The sequence below is a fragment of the Hyla sarda genome, chromosome 3 (genome assembly GCF_029499605.1).
Source record: "Hyla sarda isolate aHylSar1 chromosome 3, aHylSar1.hap1, whole genome shotgun sequence".
Classification (NCBI taxonomy): Eukaryota; Metazoa; Chordata; class Amphibia; order Anura; family Hylidae; genus Hyla; species Hyla sarda.
Window position 1 is genome coordinate 375296307 of NC_079191.1, and position 17258 is coordinate 375313564.

At 42.5% G+C, this 17258-nt stretch overlaps 1 protein-coding gene across 2 annotated transcripts in view; it reads left to right on the plus strand.

The window, feature by feature from the left end:
• The window catches only part of SNAP25 (synaptosome associated protein 25), a 141403-nt gene that overhangs the window by 87592 nt on the left and 36553 nt on the right, over positions 1-17258 (plus strand). For both annotated transcript variants that reach the window (XM_056567862.1, XM_056567861.1), the window contains exon 4: positions 13148-13196. In XM_056567862.1, coding sequence (XP_056423837.1) covers positions 13148-13196 — 49 coding nt within the window. The remainder of the gene's footprint in view (positions 1-13147; positions 13197-17258) is intronic.

Below are 17258 nucleotides of genomic sequence, written 5' to 3' on the forward strand. Positions count from 1 at the left end.
CAGTGTCATACAAGGGATAGGGATACAGTATAGAGTGTCATTCAAGGGATAGGGATACAGTATAGAGTGTCATACAAGGGATAGGGATGCAGTATAGAGTGTCATACAAGGGATAGGGATACAGTATAGAGTGTCATACAAGGGATAGGTACAGTATAGAGTGTCATACAAGGGATAGGTACAGTATAGAGTGTCATACAAGGGATAGGGGTACAGTATAGAGTGTCATACAAGGGATAGGGGTACAGTATAGAGTGTCATACAAGGGATAGGGGTACAGTATAGAGTGTCATACAAGGGATAGGGATACAGTATAGAGTGTCATACAAGGGATAGGGATGCAGTATAGAGTGTCATACAAGGGATAGGGATACAGTATAGAGTGTCATACAAGGGATAGGTACAGTATAGAGTGTCATACAAGGGATAGGGATACAGTATAGAGCGTCATACAAGGGATAGGGATACAGTATAGAGTGTCATACAAGGGATAGGGATACAGTATACAGTGTCATACAAGGGATAGGGATACAGTATAGAGTGTCATACAAGGGATAGGGATACAGTATAGAGTGTCATACAAGGGATAGGGATACAGTATAGAGTGTCATACAAGGCATAGGGATACAGTATACAGTGTCATACAAGGGATAGGGATACAGTATAGAGTGTCATACAAGGGATAGGGATACAGTATAGAGTGTCATACAAGGGATAGGGATACAGTATAGAGTGTCATACAAGGGATAGGGATACAGTATAGAGTGTCATACAAGGGATAGGGATACAGTATAGAGTGTTATACAAGGGATAGGGATACAGTATAGAGCGTCATACAAGAGATAGGGGTACAGTATAGAGTCTCATACAAGGGATAGGGATACAGTATAGAGTGTCATACAAGAGATAGGGGTACAGTATAGAGTGTCATACAAGGGATAGGGGTGCAGTATAGAGTGTCATACAAGGGATAGGGATACAGTATAGAGTGTCATACAAGGGATAGGGGTGCAGTATAGAGTGTCATACAAGGGATAGGGATACAGTATAGAGTGTCATACAAGGGATAGGGATACAGTATAGAGTGTTATACAAGGGATAGGGATACAGTATAGAGCGTCATACAAGAGATAGGGGTACAGTATATAGTGTCATACAAGGGATAGGGATACAGTATAGAGTGTCATACAAGGGATAGGGATACAGTATAGAGCGTCATACAAGAGATAGGGGTACAGTATATAGTGTCATACAAGGGATAGGGGTACAGTATAGAGTGTCATACAAGGGATAGGGATACAGTATAGAGTGTCATACAAGGGATAGGGATACAGTATAGAGTGTCATACAAGAGATAGGGGTACAGTATATAGTGTCATACAAGGGATAGGGATACAGTATAGAGCGTCATACAAGGGATAGGTATACAGTATAGAGTGTCATACAAGGGATAGGGATACAGTATAGAGTGTCATACAAGAGATAGGGGTACAGTATAGAGTGTCATATAAGGGATAGGGATACAGTATAGAGTGTCATACAAGGAATAGGGATACAGTATAGAGTGTCATACAAGGGATAGGGGTACAGTATAGAGCGTCATACAAGGGATAGGGATACAGTATAGAGTGTCATACAAGGGATAGGTACAGTATAGAGTGTCATACAAGGGATAGGGATACAGTATACAGTGTCATACAAGGGATAGGGATACAGTATACAGTGTCATACAAGGGATAGGGATACAGTATAGAGTGCCATACAAGGGATAGGAATACAGTATAGAGTGTCATACAAGGGATAGGGATACAGTATAGAGTGTCATACAAGGGATAGGGATACAGTATAGAGTGTCATACAAGGGATAGGGATACAGTATAGAGTGTCATACAAGGGATAGGGATACAGTATAGAGTGTCATACAAGGGATAGGGATACAGTATAGAGTGTCATACAAGGGATAGGGATACAGTATAGAGTGTCATACAAGGGATAGGGATACAGTATAGAGTGGCATACAAGGGATAGGGATACAGTATACAGTGTCATACAAGGGATAGGTACAGTATAGTGTCATACAAGGGATAGGGATACAGTATAGAGTGTCATACAAGGGATAGGGATACAGTATAGAGTGTCATACAAGAGATAGGGGTACAGTATAGAGTGTCATACAAGGGATAGGTACAGTATAGAGTGTCATACAAGGGATAGGGATACAGTATAGAGTGTCATACAAGGGATAGGTACAGTATAGAGTGTCATACAAGGGATAGGGATACAGTATACAGTGTCATACAAGGGATAGGGATACAGTATACAGTGTCATACAAGGGATAGGGATACAGTATAGAGTGTCATACAAGGGATAGGGATACAGTATAGAGTGTCATACAAGGGATAGGGATACAGTATAGAGTGTCATACAAGGGATAGGGATACAGTATAGAGTGTCATACAAGGGATAGGGATACAGTATAGAGTGTCATACAAGGGATAGGGATACAGTATAGAGTGTCATACAAGGGATAGGGATACAGTATAGAGTGTCATACAAGGGATAGGGATACAGTATAGAGTGTCATACAAGGGATAGGGATACAGTATAGAGTGTCATACAAGGGATAGGGATACAGTATAGAGTGTCATACAAGGGATAGGGATACATTATAGAGTGTCATACAAGGGATAGGTACAGTATAGAGTGTCATACAAGGGATAGGGATACAGTATAGAGTGTCATACAAGGGATAGGGATACAGTATAGAGTGTCATACAAGGGATAGGGATACAGTATAGAGTGTCATACAAGGGATAGGGATACAGTATAGAGTGTCATACAAGGGATAGGGATACAGTATAGAGTGTCATACAAGGGATAGGGGTGCAGTATAGAGTGTCATACAAGGGATAGGGATACAGTATAGAGTGTAATACAAGGGATAGGGATACAGTATACAGTGTCATACAAGGGATAGGTACAGTATAGAGTGTCATACAAGGGATAGGGATACAGTATAGAGTGTCATACAAGGGATAGGGATACAGTATAGAGTGTCATACAAGAGATAGGGGTACAGTATAGAGTGTCATACAAGGGATAGGTACAGTATAGAGTGTCATACAAGGGATAGGGATACAGTATACAGTGTCATACAAGGGATAGGGATACAGTATAGAGTGTCATTCAAGGGATAGGGATACAGTATAGAGTGTCATACAAGGGATAGGGATGCAGTATAGAGTGTCATACAAGGGATAGGGATACAGTATAGAGTGTCATACAAGGGATAGGTACAGTATAGAGTGTCATACAAGGGATAGGGGTACAGTATAGAGTGTCATACAAGGGATAGGGGTACAGTATAGAGTGTCATACAAGGGATAGGGGTACAGTATAGAGTGTCATACAAGGGATAGGGATACAGTATAGAGTGTCATACAAGGGATAGGGATGCAGTATAGAGTGTCATACAAGGGATAGGGATACAGTATAGAGTGTCATACAAGGGATAGGTACAGTATAGAGTGTCATACAAGGGATAGGGATACAGTATAGAGCGTCATACAAGGGATAGGGATACAGTATAGAGTGTCATACAAGGGATAGGGATACAGTATACAGTGTCATACAAGGGATAGGGATACAGTATAGAGTGTCATACAAGGGATAGGGATACAGTATAGAGTGTCATACAAGGGATAGGGATACAGTATAGAGTGTCATACAAGGCATAGGGATACAGTATACAGTGTCATACAAGGGATAGGGATACAGTATACAGTGTCATACAAGGGATAGGGATACAGTATAGAGTGTCATACAAGGAATAGGGATACAGTATAGAGTGTCATACAAGGGATAGGTACAGTATAGAGTGTCATACAAGGGATAGGGATACAGTATACAGTGTCATACAAGGGATAGGGATACAGTATACAGTGTCATACAAGGGATAGGGATACAGTATAGAGTGCCATACAAGGGATAGGAATACAGTATAGAGTGTCATACAAGGGATAGGGATACAGTATAGAGTGTCATACAAGGGATAGGGATACAGTATAGAGTGTCATACAAGGGATAGGGATACAGTATAGAGTGTCATACAAGGGATAGGGATACAGTATAGAGTGTCATACAAGGGATAGGGATACAGTATAGAGTGTCATACAAGGGATAGGGATACAGTATAGAGTGTCATACAAGGGATAGGGATACAGTATAGAGTGTCATACAAGGGATAGGGATACAGTATACAGTGTCATACAAGGGATAGGTACAGTATAGAGTGTCATACAAGGGATAGGGATACAGTATAGAGTGTCATACAAGGGATAGGGATACAGTATAGAGTGTCATACAAGAGATAGGGGTACAGTATAGAGTGTCATACAAGGGATAGGTACAGTATAGAGTGTCATACAAGGGATAGGGATACAGTATAGAGTGTCATACAAGGGATAGGTACAGTATAGAGTGTCATACAAGGGATAGGGATACAGTATACAGTGTCATACAAGGGATAGGGATACAGTATACAGTGTCATACAAGGGATAGGGATACAGTATAGAGTGTCATACAAGGGATAGGGATACAGTATAGAGTGTCATACAAGGGATAGGGATACAGTATAGAGTGTCATACAAGGGATAGGAATACAGTATAGAGTGTCATACAAGGGATAGGGATACAGTATAGAGTGTCATACAAGGGATAGGGATACAGTATAGAGTGTCATACAAGGGATAGGGATACAGTATAGAGTGTCATACAAGGGATAGGGATACAGTATAGAGTGTCATACAAGGGATAGGGATACAGTATAGAGTGTCATACAAGGGATAGGGATACAGTATAGAGTGTCATACAAGGGATAGGGATACAGTATAGAGTGTCATACAAGGGATAGGGATACAGTATAGAGTGTCATACAAGGGATAGGGATACATTATAGAGTGTCATACAAGGGATAGGTACAGTATAGAGTGTCATACAAGGGATAGGGATACAGTATAGAGTGTCATACAAGGGATAGGGATACAGTATAGAGTGTCATACAAGGGATAGGGATACAGTATAGAGTGTCATACAAGGGATAGGGATACAGTATAGAGTGTCATACAAGGGATAGGGATACAGTATAGAGTGTCATACAAGGGATAGGGGTGCAGTATAGAGTGTCATACAAGGGATAGGGATACAGTATAGAGTGTAATACAAGGGATAGGGATACAGTATACAGTGTCATACAAGGGATAGGTACAGTATAGAGTGTCATACAAGGGATAGGGATACAGTATAGAGTGTCATACAAGGGATAGGGATACAGTATAGAGTGTCATACAAGAGATAGGGGTACAGTATAGAGTGTCATACAAGGGATAGGTACAGTATAGAGTGTCATACAAGGGATAGGGGTACAGTATAGAGTGTCATACAAGGGATAGGGATACAGTATAGAGTGTCATACAAGGGATAGGTACAGTATAGAGTGTCATACAAGGGATAGGGGTACAGTATAGAGTGTCATACAAGGGATAGGGGTACAGTATAGAGTGTCATACAAGGGATAGGGGTACAGTATAGAGTGTCATACAAGGGATAGGGATACAGTATAGAGTGTCATACAAGGGATAGGGATGCAGTATAGAGTGTCATACAAGGGATAGGGATACAGTATAGAGTGTCATACAAGGGATAGGTACAGTATAGAGTGTCATACAAGGGATAGGGATACAGTATAGAGCGTCATACAAGGGATAGGGATACAGTATAGAGTGTCATACAAGGGATAGGGATACAGTATACAGTGTCATACAAGGGATAGGGATACAGTATAGAGTGTCATACAAGGGATAGGGATACAGTATAGAGTGTCATACAAGGGATAGGGATACAGTATAGAGTGTCATACAAGGCATAGGGATACAGTATACAGTGTCATACAAGGGATAGGGATACAGTATACAGTGTCATACAAGGGATAGGGATACAGTATACAGTGTCATACAAGGGATAGGGATACAGTATAGAGTGTCATACAAGGGATAGGGATACAGTATAGAGTGTCATACAAGGGATAGGGATACAGTATAGAGTGTCATACAAGGGATAGGGATACAGTATAGAGCGTCATACAAGGGATAGGTATACAGTATAGAGTGTCATACAAGGGATAGGGATACAGTATAGAGTGTATACAAGGGATAGGGATACAGTATAGAGTGTCATACAAGGGATAGGGATACAGTATAGAGTGTCATACAAGAGATAGGGGTACAGTATAGAGTCTCATACAAGGGATAGGGATACAGTATAGAGTGTCATACAAGATATAGGGGTACAGTATAGAGTGTCATACAAGGGATAGGGGTGCAGTATAGAGTGTCATACAAGGGATAGGGATACAGTATAGAGTGTCATACAAGGGATAGGGGTGCAGTATAGAGTGTCATACAAGGGATAGGGATACAGTATAGAGTGTCATACAAGGGATAGGGATACAGTATAGAGTGTTATACAAGGGATAGGGATACAGTATAGAGCGTCATACAAGAGATAGGGGTACAGTATATAGTGTCATACAAGGGATAGGGATACAGTATAGAGTGTCATACAAGGGATAGGGATACAGTATAGAGCGTCATACAAGAGATAGGGGTACAGTATATAGTGTCATACAAGGGATAGGGGTACAGTATAGAGTGTCATACAAGGGATAGGGATACAGTATAGAGTGTCATACAAGGGATAGGGATACAGTATAGAGTGTCATACAAGAGATAGGGGTACAGTATATAGTGTCATACAAGGGATAGGGATACAGTATAGAGCGTCATACAAGGGATAGGTATACAGTATAGAGTGTCATACAAGGGATAGGGATACAGTATAGAGTGTCATACAAGAGATAGGGGTACAGTATAGAGTGTCATATAAGGGATAGGGATACAGTATAGAGTGTCATACAAGGGATAGGGATACAGTATAGAGTGTCATACAAGGGATAGGGATACAGTATAGAGTGTCATACAAGGAATAGGGATACAGTATAGAGTGTCATACAAGGGATAGGGGTACAGTATAGAGCGTCATACAAGGGATAGGGATACAGTATAGAGTGTCATACAAGGGATAGGTACAGTATAGAGTGTCATACAAGGGATAGGGATACAGTATACAGTGTCATACAAGGGATAGGGATACAGTATACAGTGTCATACAAGGGATAGGGATACAGTATAGAGTGCCATACAAGGGATAGGAATACAGTATAGAGTGTCATACAAGGGATAGGGATACAGTATAGAGTGTCATACAAGGGATAGGGATACAGTATAGAGTGTCATACAAGGGATAGGGATACAGTATAGAGTGTCATACAAGGGATAGGGATACAGTATAGAGTGTCATACAAGGGATAGGGATACAGTATAGAGTGTCATACAAGGGATAGGGATACAGTATAGAGTGTCATACAAGGGATAGGGATACAGTATAGAGTGTCATACAAGGGATAGGGATACAGTATACAGTGTCATACAAGGGATAGGTACAGTATAGAGTGTCATACAAGGGATAGGGATACAGTATAGAGTGTCATACAAGGGATAGGGATACAGTATAGAGTGTCATACAAGAGATAGGGGTACAGTATAGAGTGTCATACAAGGGATAGGTACAGTATAGAGTGTCATACAAGGGATAGGGATACAGTATAGAGTGTCATACAAGGGATAGGTACAGTATAGAGTGTCATACAAGGGATAGGGATACAGTATAGAGTGTCATACAAGGGATAGGGATACAGTATACAGTGTCATACAAGGGATAGGGATACAGTATAGAGTGTCATACAAGGGATAGGGATACAGTATAGAGTGTCATACAAGGGATAGGGATACAGTATAGAGTGTCATACAAGGGATAGGGATACAGTATAGAGTGTCATACAAGGGATAGGGATACAGTATAGAGTGTCATACAAGGGATAGGGATACAGTATAGAGTGTCATACAAGGGATAGGGATACAGTATAGAGTGTCATACAAGGGATAGGGATACAGTATAGAGTGTCTTACAAGGGATAGGGATACAGTATAGAGTGTCATACAAGGGATAGGGGTACAGTATAGAGTGTCATACAAGGCATAGGGATACAGTATAGAGTGTCATACAAGGGATAGGGATACAGTATAGAGTGTCATACAAGGGATAGGGATACAGTATAGAGTGTCATACAAGGGATAGGTACAGTATAGAATGTCATACAAGGGATAGGGATACAGTATACAGTGTCATACAAGGGATAGGGATACAGTATAGAGTGTCATACAAGGGATAGGGATACAGTATAGAGTGTCATACAAGGGATAGGGATACAGTATAGAGTGTCATACAAGGGATAGGGATACAGTATAGAGCGTCATACAAGAGATAGGGATACAGTATAGAGTGTCATACAAGGGATAGGGATACAGTATAGAGTGTCATACAAGGGATAGGGATACAGTATAGAGTGTCATACAAGGAATAGGGATACAGTATAGAGCGTCATACAAGAGATAGGGATACAGTATATAGTGTCATACAAGGGATAGGGATACAGTATAGAGTGTCATACAAGGGATAGGGATACAGTATAGAGTGTCATACAAGGGATAGGGATACAGTATAGAGTGTCATACAAGGGATAGGGATACAGTATAGAGTGTCATACAAGGGATAGGGATACAGTATAGAGTGTCATACAAGGGATAGGGATACAGTATAGAGTGTATACAAAATACTGCGATACACATATTTGGTCATACCGCCCAGCCCTAGTGCCCACTATCCTCTTCTTTCTTCTTGCTGTGCCGGTGACCGGAGACACTCTCTCTGTTGCTTCTATTCCCAGTGCCTAGAGGCAGAGAGGAAGTGCAGTCCCTGTCTCTAGCACTGGGCATGTGCACTGAGAAGGTAGGCGGCGGGAGTGAGCACTCGCTGGGGGAGCGAGCGCTTGCCATGACAACACACGCCGCGGCGCACACGGGGGATAAGCGAAGGGGCGCATGCACTGGGACCTGTGTGTCAATCACACAGTGGTCCCAGTGCCAAGCCTATCCGACTGTGTGGGGCTTCCATCAAAACTGTTTTTTGGGGTAATAAAGGACGGCAGACGGAAGTAAAAACACCTAATACACAATCTGCACACAGTACAGAGGCTGTGTGTAGGTTATATGGCCCAGATTTGATGACAGTTGCGCTTTAATATAGATGTTCTTTCATTTCGGAGCCATATGGGTGGAGTATGTATCAAACCTTTTACTCCATTATTTTGGCTGTAGTTTGTCTCTATTTTTGGTGCACTTGCTTTTTAGAGACATATAATTGCGACCAACCAAATAGAACTTTTTTTTTCAAAGTGATGTTGGAAGTCGTGATATCACTTGCAATCATGCAGTGGTCAGGAATTTATGATTTGCGTCTTTTCAGTTTGTCGCATATTTTGGCGCAACTACGCTTATTGGGTCACAATTCTACACCAGTCCTGACATGCTTTAGAAACTGACTGTGGACAGCATTATTAAAAAGTCGGACATTTTGTCGCATGGGTTAAAAGTCGCAAACAAAGTCGCTGAGATATTAGATCAGCACCAGATTTATCTCGTGCCCTGCGCCATGTAATGCATTTGGTGCAGGACACAGTTTTCAACACGTGAATTAATGGAGTGAAAAGTCGTGCATCTCCTCCTCTTTTCATGAATACCCCCCATTATCTGTAAAGTAAGTGCCAAGCTAGAGAAAGGGGCACGGGCCATTATATGTGCGGGCTGAAAGACTTTTAACAGCCTCTTTTTTTAATACTGAATTGATCCAGTCCTAGACGTCAGTTCTTGAGCAGACTGTTCTGTTATCCAAAATGTTCAAATAATTGGTGCAATGAGGCTCGTGACACTTTCATCTTTTCAGACTGGGATATAATGCAGCCCAGCTGCTTAATAATACATTAGAGAAGGATTAAAGTCATATCATCTTAAATGTTACATAAGCCTAACAAAAAAACATGGAAATAGTCCTTTTGTGTTACTTTTAATTCATACAGAGCAGTAAATGTGTAGACTCTGACCAGCTGACCATTACAAGAAATGGGGATTCTGTAATCCATGGGGGGAGATTATACTGAAATAGAAGAGCAAGCCCTAAGGGCCCAACAGATTTATGGCTCTGTCTTGTACAAAGCTATAATAGAGCTTCTTTTAGTCTGACTGTTTCTTCTTGTGGTCTGTCAGATAGACATGCTAAAGTGCTTAAAGGGGGGGAAAAAAAATTCAAATCAACTGGTGCCAGAAAGTTTTACAGATTTGTAAATTACTTCTATTAAAAAATCTTAATCCTTCCAGTACTTATAAGCTGCTGTATACTTTCTGTCTGACCACAGTGCTCTCTGCTGACACCTCTGTCCATGTCAGGAACTGTCCGGAGCAGGAAAGGTTGGCTATGGGGATTTGCTCCTGCTCTGGACAGTTCCTGACATGGACAGAGGAGTCCAAAGGATAAGGGATAAGGTCTGATTGTGGGGTTCTGCCACTGGGAACCCCTGTGATTTCTCCTGCAGCACCCCTGTCATCTGGTGCACGGAGTGAGCTTCGCTCTGTGCCTGATGACTGGTGATGCAGGGGCCGGAGGTTTGTGACATCACTGCCCCCCCCCCCCCCCTTGTGACATCACACCCCGCCCCCTTAATGCAAGTCTATGAGAGGGGGCGTGATGGCCACCACACCCCTTCCCATAGACTTGCATTGAGGGGATGGGATGTGATGTCTCAAGGGGGCGGGGCTGTGATATTGCGATCCTCAGGCCCCTGCATCGCCAGTCATCAGGCACAGAGCGAAGCTCACTCCGTGCACCAGATGACAGGGGTGCTGCAGGAGAAATCACAGGGGTTCCCTTCAATCAGACCTTATCCCTTATCCTTTAAATGTACCACTTTAAGATTTTTTTTATAGAAGTAATTTACAAATCTGTTTAACTTTCTGGAGCCAGTTGATATGAAAAAAATTGTTTTCCAATTTCCAAACAAAATTGTTTGTTTAAAGCCCAAGTTCTGTTTAGATCCTATGCATGTATATAAAAAAGGAAGCCATGTACTGATGCTTCCTTTCTTTGATATACAGTTTATATGGCATATTTTAGCAATGATAGCTATCCCTTCAGCAAACATGGCAGTGTGGAGCATGGATTGTGCCAGGGCCTAACATAGAAAGAATTGTTGAAAGAGTTTAATTATTTAAATAATCCTTTTTGACAAAATATCTCAGAGGTTTCCTTTCCATGTACTACAGACCCCTTTTGACACTATTAGGTTATGATGAGTGTTCACATCTAATGACTGTCTACAAAACCTGTCTGCATAATATCGAAGCATCTCTAGGCACTTGACAACTCTCCTTAGCGTCTTGTTTGACTGGAGGACGTGTCATTGTGCCATAACACATCTTTATGTGTGTCATTTATTCCTCTCGCCTTGGCTAGAATCTTTAATAATATTCCAAAGCACATAAAATGGCTAGAAGAAATATTACTTTCATAAAAAAGTTATTTATCTGTTTATTTAATTGAAGAAATTTACTAACTAGGAAACAAATGGAATAATGTTAGAAACAGCTATTTTTAAAATTTAAGAGACGTGTAAACTAAAAACTAGCCATTAAAGGGGCTTTGCCTCAAAGGGCACCTATTCTTTATCCATAGGATAGGGGATGTTATTTTGTGGGGGGCCTGACATTAGGATTGATCTTGACAACATTCTATGGAAATCTCTATTGACTGAAATGACCATGTCTTGCTAAATAAGTTTGGTGCTGCTGACAGATTCGATCATACACACAATGAGGGATCCTTCTGTATGGGTCATTGGAAAAGCTGTAAAGGAGGTCATGGCTGGAGTCTGGCTGTGCCAATTGGTTTCCAGTCTCTTTGTTAAGGGAACAACCAATGAATAATAAGAGATCGGTAACAGGTTTAGTAGGCTTTGATGGCCGCAGTGATGTCCTGTCTCAGACAGTGATTGGCTGAGCCAGCAGGCCCTGCTCTTCTTGGAAGCAATCATAAGACAAGAGGATCAGGGGACCATAAGGAGCTTAATGGAAGCTGCTAGAATACTCCAAGCTATAGTAAATTCTACCATTTGTGTTTTAACTTGTAATTTCAAGACCAATGGTTACTGTCTCATAAAATGTAACTTAAATGGATACTCCATGGAAACATCTTATCCCCTATCCAAAGGATAGGGGATAAGATGTTAGATTGCGGGGGTCCCGCCACTGGGGACCCCCTCGAACTCTGGGCTTGTAGCTTCCGTGTTCGTGATGTCATGCCACGCCCCCTCCATTCATGTCTATGGGAGGAGGCATGGCGGCTAGTACATAACCATCACATCTACTCCTATAGAAGTGAAAGGAGGGGGCATGGTGACTTGCATCATGAGTCATCGGGCACGGAGCGGAGTTCCCCTCCCATAGGCTTGTATTAAGGGGGCGGGGTGTGATGTCATGAGGAGGCGGAGCCATGACATCACAATACTCTGTCCCCTGTATCGCCCCTCATCAGCCACGGAGCTCCCTGCAGCTGAAGAACTGGGGGTGCTGAAGAGTGGTGGGACCCCTGGGATCAGACATCTTATCCCCTATCCTTTGGATAGGGGATAAGATGTCTAGGGGCAGAGTACACCTTTAAGTGCAACAAATATTCAATAGGGGATACATATTCAGGGTACTGTAACTATATCAGGTCCTTCAGTATCAAGGGCTCAATTCATACCTTGAGCCATGACAGCTATGATGGATCTGTTTTTGAAAGTATCCTAAAGAATCCATATAGATCCCATTGACTTGTGATGGTGGTCATCAGGTTTCCATTTATGTTCCATTCTGTCTGTCTCTGTCCTGCTCCAGTACACTGAAGGTCTCTGTCAAATGTACCAGTATAAAACAGTAATCAAGTGGTGTTTTAGAAATTCTTCTGGATTGACAGTAATGTCAGGAATCAGGATTTTCTTCTGTCTGTTTTTGACTTTTCCTGTTATCTCCATCTCGGTTGCACTGTCACTGACTATTCTTTCTGTCTCTCTTTTGCTTTGCTTTATCTTTGGAATGTAGAGCAAAGATGCTGGAATCAGGACCTTGGTTATGTTGGATGAGCAAGGAGGTAAGCTACTTTAAGAAAGCTCTAATATTTCTAAAAGTGACTTAACATGTAATGTCCTATTATGGTAAGAAACAAAATAAAGATCAATCCTGCCTAGTACCAGACTATAGTGTTCATTTCTCCAAGTGATGGTTCAGACTAAACTAATATACATATATCTTGGCTTTAAGAATGGAAAGCATGTCTATGGATTTTTTTTATTGTAGTGTTGAACAAAGCAGGGAATTGTTATTATGCACAACATATACAAGTGTCACTTATATAACATATAATAGAGTGGTACTTATCCTATTAGGATAGTGGGCAGAGATACAGATGTATTAAATTACAAAATCTCCAATCATACTTGACTTGAAGGAAACAAAACTAGCAAGAATGGAGCGCTAGTGCCAGACAGCTATTGACTATTGTAGTAAACAGAATACTCTGGGTTATTCGTAATGCAGGACCCAAATAGATGGTGGACACAGGTTTCAATTTTACTGTAAAAGTTGCTTTAAATGGGTTGAAAACAACCCTTGTCCTATGGGTATTGTACAGGGTGACCCTCTGCTCGCCATGGATGCCTGCGACAAAATCAGCTTTTTGGCAGGACAATCCCATTTACTAATAGTCACTGGTAGCTAGTAGACAGTAACCAAGTAACATCTAAATTGCAGATGACATGTGACTATTAAGACATTATGAAATGCACATATATCAAATTTAGGCCTGTTACTATGTAACTCTATAGTCCACACAATAAGAATCTTTGGAAAGCATGAATTATCCTGGGCTCTAGTCTTTAAGACATATTTCTTGTCTATAAAACATTATAAAATTCCATAAGACAATATGTATTCCAAATACACAGGTTCTTAATCACAGCATATCATGTCAGACGTCACCACAAAGATCAGCTATAGAAGAGTCCAGAACACGTGTATCTTATAGTATATTGATCGATCATGCAGTCATGACTTCTACATATTTCATGTTGCCCTCTCTTATATCATATGTGTAGCCTGAAGTGATATTGTAAATCTAAATGTGAAATTAATATGTTGCCTTGAGGATTTTATGCTTGAATAAAGGATGATCTGTACCAGTGTTACCTGGTCTTTCTACCTAAACCTTGTTAGTAAGGGAAAGAAACAATGATGCTTTCGTCCTCATTTTCCGACCTCATATCCTGTTCTCATATCCTGACCTTATATCCTCTTCTAATATCCTGACCTCATATCCGGCCTCATATACCATCCTCAAATCTAGTCCTAATATCCTGACCTTATATCTCGTCCTCATATCCTGACCTCATATCCTGTTCTCATATCCTGACCTCATATCCGTCCTTATATCCGGTAACTCATAGACGATCCTCAAATCTAGTCCTAATTTCCTGACCTTATATGCTGTCCTTATATCTCGTCCTCATATCCTGATCTCATATCCCGTCATCATATCCCGTCCTCATGTACCTCAGCTGGGGTTGAGCCGTTATGAAGAGCTTGTAGGCTGAAAATAGAAGGGGTGTGGTTATTCAAGGCCTGGCTATTTGAGAGGGGCGGGGCTTGTAAGCCGGACTGCCACACAAAAGGGTCATAAAATAGAAGGACCGTGGCTTTGCAGAGGGATGTAGCCTGCAAGTTGGACCTACACACAATAAAGGGCCAAAAATAAAAGGGGACATGGCTTGCGAGAAGGATGAGGCTTGTAAGCTGGGCTGACACATTCACACCGAGATGCAGGATGGGGATGTGTTAGGGTTAATTTACCAAAACTGGGGGGAAAAAGTCGGTGCGTCTTATACGGCGAATACACCCCTATCGCGGCGGTCCCTGCGGCCATCAACGGCCTAGACACGCGGCTAATACAGGACATCACCGATCGCGGTGATGCCCTGTATTAACCCTTCAGACGCGGCGATCAAAGCTGACCGCCGCGTCTGAAGGGAAAGTAACACTAACCCGGCTGTTCAGTCGGGCTGTTCGGGACCGCCGCGGCGGTCGCGAACAGCCCGACTGAATAGCCGGGTTAGTGCTTACAGGACACCAGGGGGGACCTTACCTGCCTCCTTGGTGTCTTCTCCGTTCAGGGATCCGCTGTATGGCCGGCGCTCTCCTTCCTCGTCATCACGTCGTCGCGTACGTGCGTCGGCGTGCGTAACGACGTGATGGCGGCGACGGAGAGCGCGGATACCCGGCCGGCAGCAGAGACGTTCCGGAGCGACGGGGACACGGCGACAGCGATGGAGCGACATCCAGGGCAGCGGTGACGGGTCCGGAGCGGCGGGGACACGTGAGTATTACCATCTCCTGCAGTGGTCTTCAATCTGCGGACCTCCAGATGTTGCAAAACTACAACTCCCAGCCGTTGGCTGTCCGGGCATGCTGGGAGTTGTAGTTTTGCAACATCTGGAGGTCCGCAGGTTGAAGACCACTATTGGGTTCAAAATCTTTATTTTTTTTGATTTTGCCCCTAAAAATTGGGTGCGTCTTATACGACGGTGCGTCCTATAGGACGAAAAATACGGTATATTTTTGGTTGTCCTTTAAAGGGATACTGAAACTTTTTTTTAAATATATTAATGAAATTGTTATATAAAATAAGTTTAGTTCATTTGTGTGTTTGTTTGGTGTGTATTTGCATAGGGGGCTGCCATTACCATGAGCATCTGTGGTGACGTCACTTAACGACACCATCACAGATGATTTACGGCATTCACTGGCCATAAGAACGTTAAGACGCATTAGGGACTAGAATGCTGTGTTGTGCGCATGTCTGTCATGCGCAGAACACAGCTACAAAAGAGGAGCCAGCGCCATGTTGGCAAAGTCCGGAAGCCTCCGCTATAGAGCACCAGCGGCTGCTTCTGGAACTATTGTCATTTTCCCCTGCTGGCTCTCCTATATACCGTCTGAGCTCCGACCATCCATTGTCCCGATAGTACTGGCAGCCTCCCTGCTTCGGGACCTAGACTCTGCGCCTCTCTCTGGCTTTCAGTCTGGGGGAGTGTGGAGGATCAGCTGAGAAGGGGGAGTTCGGGTTGGCCCCGAGTTCGGGTTGGCCACGCAGCTGGTGTCTGCAGCCCAGCACTTCCCTGACTATCTGCATGACGAGTACCAGATCACATGGCAGGCCTGAACTGCCGCTGTGAGAAGGGACAATGAATGTGGTATGAGGTCGGACCCTGTACTGAAGGAAGATTTACACCAGGGATGGCTGCAGGTCTGAGAAGGTGTCAAAGCTGTATGTGACATTCAGACTGTCTAATGACTCATAGCTCTGTATTGATTACAGGGTCTGACTGTCACACACAGCTTTCCAAGGCTTCTGAATGGCAAGCAATGTGTCAGTGCTAGTCTGATCATGTGCCATTCAGAAGCTATGAAAAGCTGTGTGTGACATTCAAACTCTGTCTAATGACTCATGACCCTGTAATAATTACAGAGTCTGACTGTCAGACACAGCTTTCCCATGCTTCAAAATGGCACACGATCTGTTCTATAATGTTTTATCCTCCAGTCACCTCCAAACCTGCAGTCAGTATGCTAATGTTACATCACATCTTATCCTCTGGTCACCTTTAAAGCTGTACTCACTATTCTGCTGTTATATATCATCTTATCCGCCAGTCACCTACAAGCCTGTACTTATTACTTTGCTGTCATTTGAACTTGTTCTTTCTTTCTGCGGAATCCACACAGAATGCAAAACAGTTTATGAGACAGCGTATTCCTGTGCAGTTTGAGGGATGCCGGCACAGAGAGTCTCTTTGCGGACATTCCGTAGTGTGAACATATCCTTAGTCTGCAATGACCTAGCTCTGGAGGTTACATCCAGTTGTTTGTTCTTTACCACTCTTTAGACTCCAACAAAATGGTGCACACAGTGGAACGGAAAAGACTACAAAAACCTCTCATGCACAGGCAAAAGGAAAGGTAGACGAGCGAGACCAGATTTTCAGCAGTGTATTCACAAGTTGCTTGCCTTCCCCAGATTTCTCATATTAGCTCCCTCTGCGGGTCAACAGTGGGAAATATGACAAGTTATTATTTAATTTTTCATATTTTCTGACAAGTA